Raw genomic sequence first — 13,674 nt, 5'->3', positions numbered from 1 at the left:
AGCCCCAGGCAGAGGAGGGCCTGGGGCAGCAGCTGGTGGGAAGCCCAGGAGGGTCTCTCAGAGGTATGACAGAAGTTCATCAAGCCTCTGCGGTGGGGAAGGAGCATCTCCAAAGGAATCCTGCAGCTCTGTTAAGCTCGGGGCACAGAGAGCACTATTCAGTGGCAGGGGGTCCCAGGAGGAGCCCACTCTCCTCCTCAGGTCCCAGGAAGGACCAGTGCTCCTGTAACCACAGAGGAGTCCCAGCTCGGTTCTTTGCTCTGGAGAGGGCACCGATAAAGCTCCGGCCATGAAGGACAGGCAGAGCATGCTGCCACAGCAGGCAGGCAGGCACGATGGTTGTACTCACCCACACTGACCCGAGCCCACCAGCTGCCAGCATTCAGGTGGCAGCCGGTACCTCCCGGGGATCGGTGTGAAACCTCCTGCATCCATGTTTCTGTGGCTCAGGGACCAAAACATTTTTCTTGTCTCCTTTGTACCAAAGTGAGATACTGAAGTACCAGCACAGGTGTGAACTAAGATCCTCTCCACCCACTCTCATCTTTATTGATTCACTACAGGGATATAGCATATGTTACAAAATAAACCATGAAATGTTTACCAAATGCAACTTTAAATAGTGAAAGCCCTAAAAGAAGCTGCAGAGAGCTAAGGCGACAGCAAGTGACACTCCCAGGGCTGCATCCGCTGTCGGAGTTCAAGCAAAGTCACTGAGCTCTGGAGGAGGCAGAGACCTCCTTCTCCCTGACAATTTACTTCCCTGCCCTTGTACCAGAAGATAAAAATAGTCACATTTCTGAGGAGAAATGAAGGATGGACGTTTTAACTCCCCTGGCATGTGTAGGATAGTCAAGCCTGAAAGAGGTACTACATGTTCTGCCTAACGCAACAACATGCTAGTTGGATGTCTCATGCTCTGTGGCTCTCGCAGTTCTCACCTCCTCCACCTGCACTGCCTCTTACACCAGATGGGCCAGTGTACGCATTCAGACATTGCTCTAAAAAGGTCTATCCTCTTTCAGCTCCTCAGCTGTCCCATAGAGGCAGTTATGAACATCTCCAAGGACCAGGGGAGTGAGCAGTGTTTGTCCAGCACATGGAGGGTGATGCAGGCACAGTTATTGCAGTCCAACCTCTCCCTTTGGGAGGGACATCTCAGCAGTTCTCTGTCATTGCCTGGTTATACATGAGGTGCTTACCAGCAAAATCAAGGGACATGGTCCCTCACCATCAGCAGGAGGCCCTACGACGAAAAGCCATGACAATTCAGACAACGCCGCTAGTAATCAGACTGCTTGGCAGTTTGTAACACTTGTTTCATAAGCCAATGGATACCAGAACTCTTCTATGACAAAAAAATTGGATAGCCAAACAGACCTGTGATGAGAATAAAGTTTCATTTTATTTGCCAGCAAGGAGTCACAGAAAACTGAGCTGAAACAGTCCTTGGAGAGGCCACGTAGCACGTTCTCCTGACCCTCAGCAGGACAAGGATGCCTCACAGATGGTTGCCTCATCCGCCCTTTGAAACCCCCAGTACTGGAGATACTTTCCCAGAATTTTACTTCAGTGCTTCATTTGCAAAAAAACCTAACTCTCCTTTGCTGCAATTTAAGCCCGTGGCTTCTTGTTCTAAACACGGAAGAGAGTTAAAAGTTTACTCCTTTCCCACTTGCATTTTCCTCACACACGTGCTTCAAGGCTCTCACATATCCTTTCAGTATTTTCTTCTCTGCATTAGATGACACCAATTCTTTCAACTTCAGACAAGCATTTAATTACATACAACTATTTTTTGATCCAGGAGGTCATGCATTTGATGCTGAAGCCAGAGGGCTGTCCTAATGTGTGGCAGGAGGAAGGAAAGATACATGACAAAACCCTGTAAGATCCTTAGGCCCACGTTGTCTCACTAGAGCTTTAGCTTCTTGTTGATATAATCCATCCACAAAGCACGAAGACAACAAGGTGCGGTAAAAACAAGCGAACCACAGAAAGACACAGGTTTCAGTGCTCAATGCTCCATACTCTAACATGGAGACACCTGAAGAAAAATGGCCACAGGGATGAATGCCCATCACCTTGAATCTCCTCCACTGGGTCTCTTCATCTCCATTTGATGCTCTCTCTAATTTTCTGCAACGAAAGCTGCCGTTTCATAGCTGAGCGTTATGCAAGGCTGGGCGGGAGGGGTTCCTGATTATTGGAAACTTTCTTTTCCCAGTGAATGGTGGAGCAGAGACACCATCATCCCTCCCAGGGCAGACATTCAAGGTCTTTCTCTCGGGTGGTTTGGAGTCCGCTGCTGAGTGCGGGGCCTGGGCCGCGGGGGCAGTGCTTGCTGCTGCACCTGGGGCTGTGGCAGTGGCCGCTGCTGCACGCGCAGCTGCTTTGGGGTAGGGTTGCATGGCAGCTGAGGGAGCTCCCGCACCACCATTTCACTGTCCACCTGGTGAGCCTGCATCGGTCGCTCCTCGCCTGCAACGACAGAAGGACCCAGCAATCAGGCATGTACTCAAGTCTAAGCAGAAGTTGAACAGCCAGGGAAAAGTGCTTGGCCCAAACAAGAAGAAGCCAAATATTGGTCTTACCTGGAAGGCCACTGTCACTCTCAGGTGTTCCTGCTACTCCAGTGGAACAACCAAAATCACCTCCACCTGTGCACCTCAGGCAAACCCGAAAGCTTTTTGGCTGCCTGGCTGACGTCAAGGTACCTGGGGGTGTTTGGGGCAGCTCTGCCCTCTCTGTGTTGGGGGAACCGACTTTGCCAGGGAGGCTCCGGTGGTCACCGATGGATACCCCCAGTCTGAGCTGCTCTGTCCTCTTTTGGAAACGGGCCACTGAAGGGAAAGTGAGGTGTAACCCCAGGAAGCAACATGAATGCACTCTGTCCTGCCACTATGTGTGCTGGGATGTCCAGGCACCTGGAAGCCAAAGGTCCATTTTGCCAGCATTAATTTCTCCACACATAGAAGTAATAAATTCATGCCAGCTGACTTTTGATCACTGACTCATCATTTCTGAAATGTCGATCAGCTTAGCTTAGGGATTGAGGGATTTATCTCTTGGGACACTGAAATGGCCTTAAGCACACACCAAATGTTTCAAAGAGGCTAGTCACCCTCTTATATTAGTTCTCATTTTCCCAGACTTCTCTGTTTCTTAATTCTTGCTGAATCCAGACCCAAGAATTGAGGATATGCTATCACTGCACAGTTGAGGGAGTAAAGTATCCCACTCAAACAAGAACAGCCATAATGTAAAATAACACTCAGATGGCTATGCTCACACCAGCGTTGTGCTCAGGAGCTATGGCAAGCCTTCTGAGATGACATCCCGTGATTGCACTCTGGTGAGCTCTCCCAGAGAACAGGGAAAGTGCTTGCTTATTCTTCATGGTCGTAACTTCGGGGCAGCAGGAGGGCCATGGCAAGTTACCCACGCTCAAGTGCAGTGAGGTTGCACTCCCCTCAGCCATGGGACCGGTCACGCTCACCGTTGTCAGCCTGACCACTGGCACCTTCGAGGTATCAGCTGAGGTTTCCTTCAGGCATTGCCCTCTTTATCTTGACAAAGACTGTTGTGGTGTACAAAGGAGCTTTTACTCCCATTTTGTAACTCGAGAACTGACTCACACAGAGACTAGCTGTTATTCGAGACCACACAGGAAGCCTGACACAGTGTGTGGGGGCAGGACTTGGAAACAAGCCTTTAAGGCCGAGGTGCTTCCCCGGCTGCAGGATGACCTCCCTGCCAGGGTGACCTCCCTCCTGTTTTAGCCTCCTCTTCCAGGTGGGCCAGACAACTTTTCTTCAGTGGCAGCTCAGTATCCTCTGTCCACCCAAACTAGCAGCAACGCCCGGGTTGTAATTCAAGGCAACCTCTCTGTCAAGACTGAGAGCCCACTCTCAGAGAAGACTCTGGCAGAGTATTTCCTATGGTCTTAAAGAGGCATGAATTTTGGACAACAGATGAAACCTCTGCCCACTCTGAAAACCTCAACTCTTTAAAGTGCCCCAAGTTGGACCTCCAGCGTTGACAGGCCTCCAAGGACATTGTTTTGTAGAGAGGACAAGTTCTGTAAGATGCCTGAGAAAACTCACAGAAAAGCTGAGTCCTTCTTGCCCCTTCTCACTATCTACAATGTTTCCAAATGTGACTAATGATTTCAAGGATCCTAATTTTACACCATATAAATTTAATGAAAATAACCTGCTGATGGGATATCTAATTGTATATTTTAGCCCCACAGATGCTCATGACTGGTGGCCTTGGCCGAGCTTTAGACAAGCAATTCTTCCCCCACAAATAAACAAAAGTGCTTGAGAACAAGTCGTCTATTGTTTAAAGCATATATCAGAAACCGAGACTGGCAATGCCAGCCGATCTGCCGAGATTCACCGTATGCCAAAAACGGGTTCTTACTCATGCCAAGGCAGAGAGCATGCTCCTGCCCACAGGGGTGCTGTCAGCAGGAAGCTCTATGATTTTAGGTGGCTGGATAGCAACATAAAGCCCCTTAAACACTTACAGTCATCTTCGAGCCTTTCTGCTTTCTTCTTCCTGATACAATAAATAAGCAAAATCACGAAGATGACAAAGAAGATTGCGCCTCCTGCTATGCTTAAGATGAGATAAAGGTCCAGCTGGCCTAGTTAAGGGAATGAAAGAGGATGTTAGAGGAAAAGAAATAACTTGCACAACGTCTACCTAGAATTCTGTATTTTCTTCCACTAACTGTAAAGGCAGCTGCAGTGAGAGAGTCCACCCTTTGCCTTTTCTCTGTACACAGCAGAAAGTTGCTGGTTCTCATTGTGGAGAATTTTGATTGCTCCCTGATGGATTCAAGTTCTGCAGAAAATTGAAACCAGAGCATTCATGTGTGCCAGCTCATCCTATTTCATTTACCACAAATGCCCTGTTCCTGCTAGCAATGGACCCTTTTAAGGACAACGAGCATCCAGGCAGTGCTCAGCATCTAACAAAAATAAACTTTTTAAGTACTTCCTACTGAGGTAGAAACACTGAGACTAGCTTGCTTCATAGTATTTTGGTACTTCCTCTTCAATTTTTGTCTGTACGCAAATTAAAAAAAATAGTGAAAAGGAAAAGAACATAACCAAATATCCCACAGCCTCAAAATGAGAGTTTGGTTTGCCCAGTGAGCAAAAATTTATATGAGTGTTCCTTATTTTGGCCACATAAGGTTTGCTGGACACTAGCTTTCCTTCGCCACCTCCTGCTTGGGCTCTCCTCCCAGCATTCAGTGTTCACACACGAGCACAGGCACCATGGACCTGAACCCAGCAGAAGTGCACCTTCCTTGGCTTCTTGGGGGACAAAGCTCCAAGAGGGACGACACCACTGGTACCACCCTTGACATTCACTGGGCACGCACATGGAGGGCAAAGAGAGATGACACCAAAGCCAAGATGTCTACAGTATAAAGGCCACTATCAGCCTGGGCTGCCCCAGTGGAAAAAAAAGATGAGTACCCTCAGTGGTGTGGTTCTTCTCACCTCTTTTAGCTGCCAGCGTTACACCGAGGTGTATTTTGCCCTTTCTGTGCCTTTTTCTCCCAGCTGACCATAAGGTGAGCCCAGGCAGATTCATACATAGTTACGCTTATATGAAAAGCTAGCTGAGCCAAAGCCCATCTGAAGCATGCCTTGCCTGCTAAAGGTCAAAATTCAAGGTGATAGGCCTTGAATGCAGGACCAGATGTTCATGGAGGGCAGCAGGGTTGGAAGGAGGTTTGGCTGCAAGCTGAGGGATTTTTAATCTACTATGGAGCTGGCAGAGTCCTGCCACCACACAGAAAGGTTTGAGGGGGTTTTAGTTTGAGTAGGAAGGGAGTGCCACATGGTTTTAGTGGGTTTTTTTGTGACTGAGAAATGCTATATTTGTACCTTAAAGATCAGTGTGGCAAACCTTTTATTTCTCTGTTAATGATTTGAGAAAAAACAAACTCTCCCACCCAACTCACCCTGTGAAAGAAGAACATTTCTCAAGGGTGAGAAGTAGTGAAATCGAAGTATCTTGCTGATGGCTAATGTCTGCCTGTACCAGCAATGCAGGAAGGCCCATGCTTGCCTGGTTTGTGCCCTGGGATGGCCAGTTTCAGCCAGCGTTTCCTCATTAAAACAATGTGTTTGGGCTAGTTTGCCCTGCCTTAAACGGACTTAATCCAGCAGCATGTTTTCACACCTGGCTCCAAAGTCCATGCCACATCCTGCTCCCCTGCACCCCAGCCCCTTTCCAATGCTAGCACCAACGGAACAGTGCAGCCTTTCAGGTCAGGCAGCTCATGCAGCAGAAAACAACCCTTTTTTGGCTATTTTAGGCTTCAGGGGGATCCTTCAGGAGGCAAAGGCTGCACAGGAGAGCAGAAGCCACCCCATCCCTCAGCTCTTTGCCCTTCAGTCAGCCACAGCAGACCTTGAATCGCTTCAGTAAGGCCTCTATACCTTAGGGCTTGCTTCCTCCCTTCTCACACCATGGACTGGCCTTCAGACTTCGACTTTCCCTAAATTTGCTATGGCAGAAATAGCTGGAAATTGGAAATACTGAGCCAGCTCTCGTGAGCCCCCTGCTCTCCACTAGCTGTAGTGGGAATCTAGAGCAAGAGAGTGCTTTAAGTGAACTGCTCTCAGTTAGGTGGGATGAACCCAAGCCCAGCAAATTCAAGGACTTTTCCCCGGTACTGCATTGGAAATCTGAATTTGAACTGAACACCACATCCAGTGTCATACCAGTATGATCTGTCTCTTGTTTTTGCCTTAACTTTCAAAACTTTTACGGGGGGGGGGGGGGGGGGGGGGGCGATGACTTCTTTTGCCTATCTAATCATTTTCAGCATTACTTTGCCCATTTAAAATGCAATTCCTTCCATTCTTTTGCTGCGTCTGCGGTTTAGAAAGATGACGTTTCAAGTGAGTAAGAAAATCCATGGTACATTTGAGCCATGTTCGTGTGAGCCATGCAACCCCAAAGCTCAGCTAAATTCTCCATAACCTCCCTCCTGACCTCACTGAGCTTGGGGGAAAACACCACTGGCCGCAGGAGAAGAAGAGGAGCATGGCCCACCTCACATCCCACTGCCCCCGGCTTGTCCTCCCTGCTGTTAGAGCAGGGATGCCATAAGGGTGGCAGTGGGGCAGGCAGCAGCAGAGTGGGGACGGTGGAGACGCGACAAAGCTGGGGAATGCCAAGCAGAAAGCATGACTCACATCCCGGTTACCACAGTGGCATTGGCTCCCAATAACTGCAGCGGTGTTAGACTTGCAATACTGGGTACCAGGAACCATCGATGCTCCTGGCACCTGGACCACTCCTACAGACACATGCAATGGTGTCAGGCTTTGTGGGTCCACCCTAGCAGATTCTGGTAAAAATAGATTTCTTACCTGAGCACTTAATTACTTTTTCAGCTGTTTTAGTGCTGACTTGGTTCTTAACAACACATCTGAACGTCCCAGAATACCGCGTGTGCAATTCCAACCTTGTTACGTTCTTTTGGATTTTTTTGCTTTTATCTGTAGTCAATTCTATTATAAATGTTTCGTCTTTAGTCTTCTGCTTCACTTCACACTTGACAGATACAGTTTTATTCATGCATTCACCACTGAGGATTGGCTGAGGGACAGGCTCTGAAAAAGAAGAGAAGGGACAGGCACGTCTGAGATGGTTTCTCCTTTTGAAAACCTCCATTATTAAGCAGAAAAGAGAATTAGCCCCCAATAAGCAGTAAGGGAGTAACACCAGCTAATGAGGCCAGAGAAGAATGAAGAGCAAATTAAACCTCTACTACAGAAGTAACATGGCAATGATAAAGAAAATGCAGTATATTAGCCTACGTAGTTGGTCTAGCCAGGCAGAGCTGCACCACCATGGCTGGACTACTTTCAGGCTCAGCCTGGCTCACAGTCAGCCAGCCAGGCAGGTGAGGGGAGGATGTTGTGTTTTTGGGGGAGGCAGCAGATGGGAGGGACTTGGAGCCACAGCCCCCTCTCCAACTCTGGTCCCAATGTTTTGGTGCAAATGAAGTCGGCTCTGATCTGCCTGTGGCCATCAGCAGAGATTTCCTCTAAGACAGGGCAAACAGCTACTTACGATGCTTTATGTACTACTGAAGGCACTCAGCTAGCACCACAGCCACAGCATGAAAACCCATCAAAACAGAATAGAAAACACAAACCAGACAACTCTTAGCTCTCAATGAGGTTATGACAGAGAGAAGTGATTTCTGACTCTTCTTATGTCCTGAAAACAGCTAGCTGTATTTCTGTTCCAGATTCTCTATCACTGGTGGCACTGAAAGAGCCAGAAAAGCCTGTGGGGCTTTCCTCAACTAGGGGCAACTGGCAGGGACATCCGATAGAAAAAATTTAATTTCTACCTTTTAGACCAGATAAACAAAAACATGCCAGAGCCACCTCTAGTTATAGGCAGTGTAAGTTAGAGAGAGCATAAATTTTAAAGCCAATAAGGGTTGCTTGTAGCAAATGCAGTCTAGGTTCATGCTGTGACATCTGCAGCCACCCTTTCCTCGTTAAGCCCACTCCTCTTCTGCAAGCTGTAACCTATCATTCAGGGGAACACCCCAGTGTGAAACACTGGAGTCCAGATCCTGGTGATGCACTTGTGTGATGATATAATCTAAACTATTATTTTTTTGGAAAAACTGTTTGTCCAACTCTAGTAACAAAGTATAATCTGGCTGACAAATGACTCTAGCACCTGACAGTTACTAAAGGACTTTACTTCCAAAACTGCTATCAGAGGTAAGGCAACCTCTCTGCTGCACAGTAGATGACATGATGCAGCACATAGCTAGGTTGCAACCTTAACCTGAAATTGAACCCAGGACACCCCAATGACAGCTTGGTGCCTTAAAGCATAAGTAAGTAGCATCAGGCCCTGATGACTTCCTGAATCTGTAGGCAGTTTGCAATAATAATTCCCAAAGTAGCGAGACACCTTCACTTCTCAGCAGTCTGTGAGCCACAAGGCCTCCCACTGCACAGAAACCATTCCAGCTGTCCTTGCTGCTGCCACCGCCTCATCAAGGTATCATTTCTGTAGTGCCAGCTGGTGCCCACAAACTCAAGAGGCTGGCAGAGGTGTGCATGCTGGCTGAGGAAGGACACAGCAAAATCATCATCTTTCTGGGAAAAAACCCACACTGCCTGACAGCTTAGTGGTGTGGAGAGGTGGCAGCAGCCATAAGGACCAGAAGAGCCAGCCCCTTCTTCCCTGCTCATCCCAAAAGCTTTGGGCTGCTACGGCTCTGATCTCTCAGGACAAGATACAGCACAGTAATGGAGGCTGCCTTCATGCTTTGAACCCATGCAGCTGAAACCCCCAGGCATGTGCTTAAGTGTGCTTTGAACAGCACAATCTTCCTATTTGTTGTGTTATGCTATGCAAGGATAGGGTGCAGGAGTCCTCTTCCCCTGCAAATTCAACTCCTGTTGTGGTGTATCTCAGGGGAGGTGACTGCTGGCTATTTTTTACGTTAGAGCAAAAGTGGAGTGGGATTGCATTGCCTAAATACAGGCATTTAGCGCCATGTGGGCTCCTGAGCTCTTCTCAGGAGGTTGGCAGATGCAACACAAGGTGCTCACCTTGCTGGAGCAGTGGCTAGAGACCAAAAGTCATAACTCAGTGCCTATAAAATAGCACCAGAAGCGCACGGTACCACAGCCACAGGCGTACCTCACGTAGGTTGCTGCACTCCCACAAGAGGTTTCTGGAAGCAGGGTGCTGCTGGGAGCACAGCCCTGCTCGTGCGGTGCCGCCCCAGCTCAGGGCCTGAGGGGTCCCAGCACCACGTGCGGTGCTGCGGTGCAGCCATCCGCACTCACCCTGCTGCCAACACGGACGTGCTCACAGCTGCTTGCTTGGGCACACATAGAAGCCTGGTGGCTGACAAAGAGGGGAGCCAGAAAGAAGCAGGGGACCAGAGGGCATCAACAGAAGCAAGTGAAAGGAGCAGAGCGGCAGACTGCTGTCAGTGGGGAGAGGAAGGAGGTACGTCTCACAGAAGACCCCCCAAAACAGAAAGGGGGCCAGTGAGTAGAAAAGGCTGTAGGGGAGAGCGGGAATACCAAGTCTTATTCAGCTACGCTCGGAATGGTATGGGAAGAGCAAAAACTCACCCTGAATGATGAACATTGTATCTTCTTCTGCCTTCAATTTTCCATTCTCCTGATAAACAGTCACCGTGTACTTTCCACTGTCCTCTTTCATCACCCGCTCTATTTGCAGAGTCCCATTTAGGAATATCTTACACCTGCACTGGTCCTTGTTCACATAGTACTTAACTGTCTTATCTTTTATCTGAAGCAACCTTTTTCTGTCTTTCAGCCATGTTGCATCATGTACACTCCCAGCAGCAGAAGTGATGCTGAGAAGAGCAGACTCATTCACTGCCATGTAAATCCAGTTGGTGACAGAGCCTGTAAAGGGAAGCACAACCAGCTCATCAGCGTGTCTCCAGCAGCCCCCGCTGCCGTGCTTGGCAGCCACAGCGGTGACCCGAAAGGTTGTCACTTGCTACCCCCTCTGAGTTGCCTCTCTTCGTTACTGATGCCGTTTTCTTCCCCTGCTCCAAAGCGCCTCTTGATCGTTCATTAGATAAATGTCAGCGCCCAATTTAATTCTGGGAGGCAAGGAAGCTAAGAGTCTGGCTTTCAAAAGCTGGCTTTATATTCTGGCTGACTTATTTGGAGTGATTTTGGATGCCAAGATTCATGGCTGCCCGCGAACTTAACCCTGAACTTAACCTTTCCCGAAAATAAGGTCACTTCAGTGTGTTTTGCACGTGGCACAGGCTGGTACTTAGAGCGCCCATCACTGCAAACATCACTGCGGACAGCAAGAACACAAACTAGTAGTGCCCTTGGAGAGTAGGATCAGTTCAGCAATAACAGTGATGGCAATAATAATAACAATAGTGGCCCATGTCAAGCAGTGAGTGTAAGGCACTGAACTGGAGGCAGACCCAGTGCTGCCAGCTTGCAGTGCCCCCTCCTCACCCATCCTGAGCACCCTTGCCCCGCTGAAATATATCCACTTGATTTTTCTAGCACAGTATCATGGTGGGACAAGCAAGGTGGGGAGAAACAAACAGCTAACCACATCCTGTGAACTGATCGGGCACTGGAGACATTAGGAGATAAGCAAAGGACAAAAAAATCTTTTCTCTTTGCAGGTCTCCTTCGATGACAGGTCCCCTCTCCAGAACAGGTGAGAGTAGGTGCTTCCCAAAGGTGCTACCAGGACTGGGCAGCACTTAGCACGTGGCTGCTAAAGGGGATGTTCAGGAAAGCCAAGGCTGCTAAACTTCAATCACGTTACTACCAGTGGAGATGATGTACTCCTCGGGCTGTGCCTGGGTGGCCTGCCCTCTCCCCTCCAGGCTGCTTCACAGCCTTTGCAAGTCCCATCTCGGCTGAACCGGGACTTTGGAGTGCAAAGTTTGTTGGGAGGTCACTCCAGGTAAGGTACTGTCTCCACTCCCGTGGCAGGTGGAAAATTTGCAGAAGGAGGTAGAAAAGTGCGCACAAGTGTGAGGTGGGATAAGCTCACTGATAACCGAATGTGCGCTCAGATGGCTTATTTAATTTGTCATTTTCTTATGTTCATTCCTCATCTATTTACAGGATAAAGCCGATCGGCAGGAGGGGATTTCTCATCACATCACCAGATAGAGCTGATTCTGCTCCAATTTTATATATTTCAAGCACTTTTTCCCCACAGAGAGAAAAACTATGTTTATGCATACTTTTATTACAGTCCTTAATTTCTGGTATCTAGGACAATGACAAACTATATCACAAAGGGGAAACTGAAATCTAGTTGCTATTTCATGAAACTAACAATATTAGAGATAATCAAAGAACTAAAATAGCGTGCCTCTGCAACAAGAAAATTAATACTGAAGTGCTTCCATCAATTCATCCCCAGTCTAAGGAGAGGCTGTTATTTCGCTATTGCATTTCTTACAAGGTATTTGATGTATCTAGTGAAATATTCTGAAATCAAGCTATCAACCAAACAGTCTTGGAAGTAGCTATCCTCCACACAGATGACACTATAAATTATACCCAAATATTTGAATTCTGATACTTGTTTCTGCTCAGTCACGCACAGGTATTTAGCGCTAGTAATAGGATTTCTTTGCATAACAGATACTATCATTTATTTTTTCTCTCTGGAAGTAAAGGAAAAAAAAAAATCTAAGTTTTCAAGGATAATTCAATGGCATCTCTATGGACAGACCACCTAGACACATCTCTGGATGTTTATCTGATCTCCACAGTCTTGCTAATGGAAAGCTGAGTACCCCACACATATGATACTAAAAATCTGTTTAGCTAATGAAACAGCATTTCTGCTAATGCCAACTGTGCTCCAAGGGGCAGAAAGATCCGAACTGGCAGTGTAGAGCTCACTTGCAGTCACACGAAAGCGTTAAAAGGAAAAGCTCCCATAGTAACTTTAGAGAAGTAAGGAAGTCTATGAAACAAGTTTTCCATTCAAGGGAATAATCTTCATTTCTGCTGCGGAAGATGTTTTATATATCACGTACAAAAAAAAAAAAATTCCTTATTTATCTATTAATTTTGTTCTGGAGGAAAATAAAAGCATTAAACAGCCATACCTACAATATGTAGTGGAATGAACAGAGAAAAAAAAAATCTATGCATGATTGTATTGTCTCCATCTCTTATGACCTTCTCTAATCTATGAGTTAACACCTTAATTAAGTTTTTAGATTAATATTTTAAAAAATAATGAGAGCAATAATATACAAAATATAAAAGATGTATTTATTTGCTTGCTGTTTTCACATCTTAGACTTCTTCAACTCCACTGAAGACACTGAGATATATCACTCTTTCTGTTAATATTTATGGAAGAATATAATTTGCACTTTCAAAAGATTTGCTCATCTTTGATAAGAAAAGGAAATTTCATATGATAATGCACCGCGAACTCGTTCTCTAATGTAGCACAAGCTACCTCGAGGGCAGAGAGAAAACTGCATGCTGACATTTCTCATTATACATGTGTCAAATTAAGGCTCGTTAACTTAAAACAAAAACTGTTTACAGTTTATTTTTATAACTGGAATAGGAAACTCAGGTTCTGCCCTCCCCCCCGCTGAAAATTAAATCAAATAATAATAGCAATAACCCAAAGGTCTTCACTCATCGGGAAAGGAGAACTAGTTTCTTATCAGTAACATCCCACCAAGTTGTAAATGGTTTAAGATGCAATTTTAACAACGCTAGCCTGAAAGAGCGAAAAAACAGTAAGAAAAACTCACATTTTACACTGGGAAATAAAAGCAGCAAGCACTTGACTAGGTAAATCCTCCTAAAGTTCATTTTCAGGGTCAAAAAAATCCAGTGTCGCCTTGTCTAATGAAAGCTCCTGGTAGGTGAAAGGATTTTCTGCTGTGAGCAAGCAGTCATGGGATGTGTCAGTACAGCCCTTGTGCCCTCCTCCCCTCCTCCCAGCTCTCACCCTAGCACTTCTCATTTCTAGCAGAGGCACGAAAACCATGGGCAGAAATACCTCTCGACAGGGTGTTTTATCAGGATGGGGACAACGTGCAGTGACAAGGAAAACACACATGAAAATGCAGGAATGCCCCCGAAG

General features: G+C 46.9%; 1 protein-coding gene across 1 annotated transcript; it reads right to left on the bottom strand.

Annotated features, from left to right (window-relative positions):
• Positions 1–543: 543 nt before the first annotated feature.
• Positions 544–13,438, bottom strand: CD2 (CD2 molecule). Its single transcript, XM_076328854.1, has 5 exons — positions 13,340–13,438; positions 10,164–10,463; positions 7,410–7,652; positions 4,535–4,654; positions 544–2,481 (listed from the first exon to the last, which is right to left on the bottom strand). Exons 1-5 carry the CDS (start codon positions 13,398–13,400, stop codon positions 2,273–2,275), a joined length of 933 nt encoding a protein of 310 aa, XP_076184969.1. The 5' UTR covers positions 13,401–13,438; the 3' UTR covers positions 544–2,272.
• Positions 13,439–13,674: the final 236 nt, after the last annotated feature.

Source organism: Aptenodytes patagonicus, chromosome 1 (genome assembly GCF_965638725.1).
Source record: "Aptenodytes patagonicus chromosome 1, bAptPat1.pri.cur, whole genome shotgun sequence".
NCBI lineage: Eukaryota > Metazoa > Chordata > Aves > Sphenisciformes > Spheniscidae > Aptenodytes > Aptenodytes patagonicus.
This window is presented reverse-complemented; position numbering and strand designations above follow the sequence as displayed.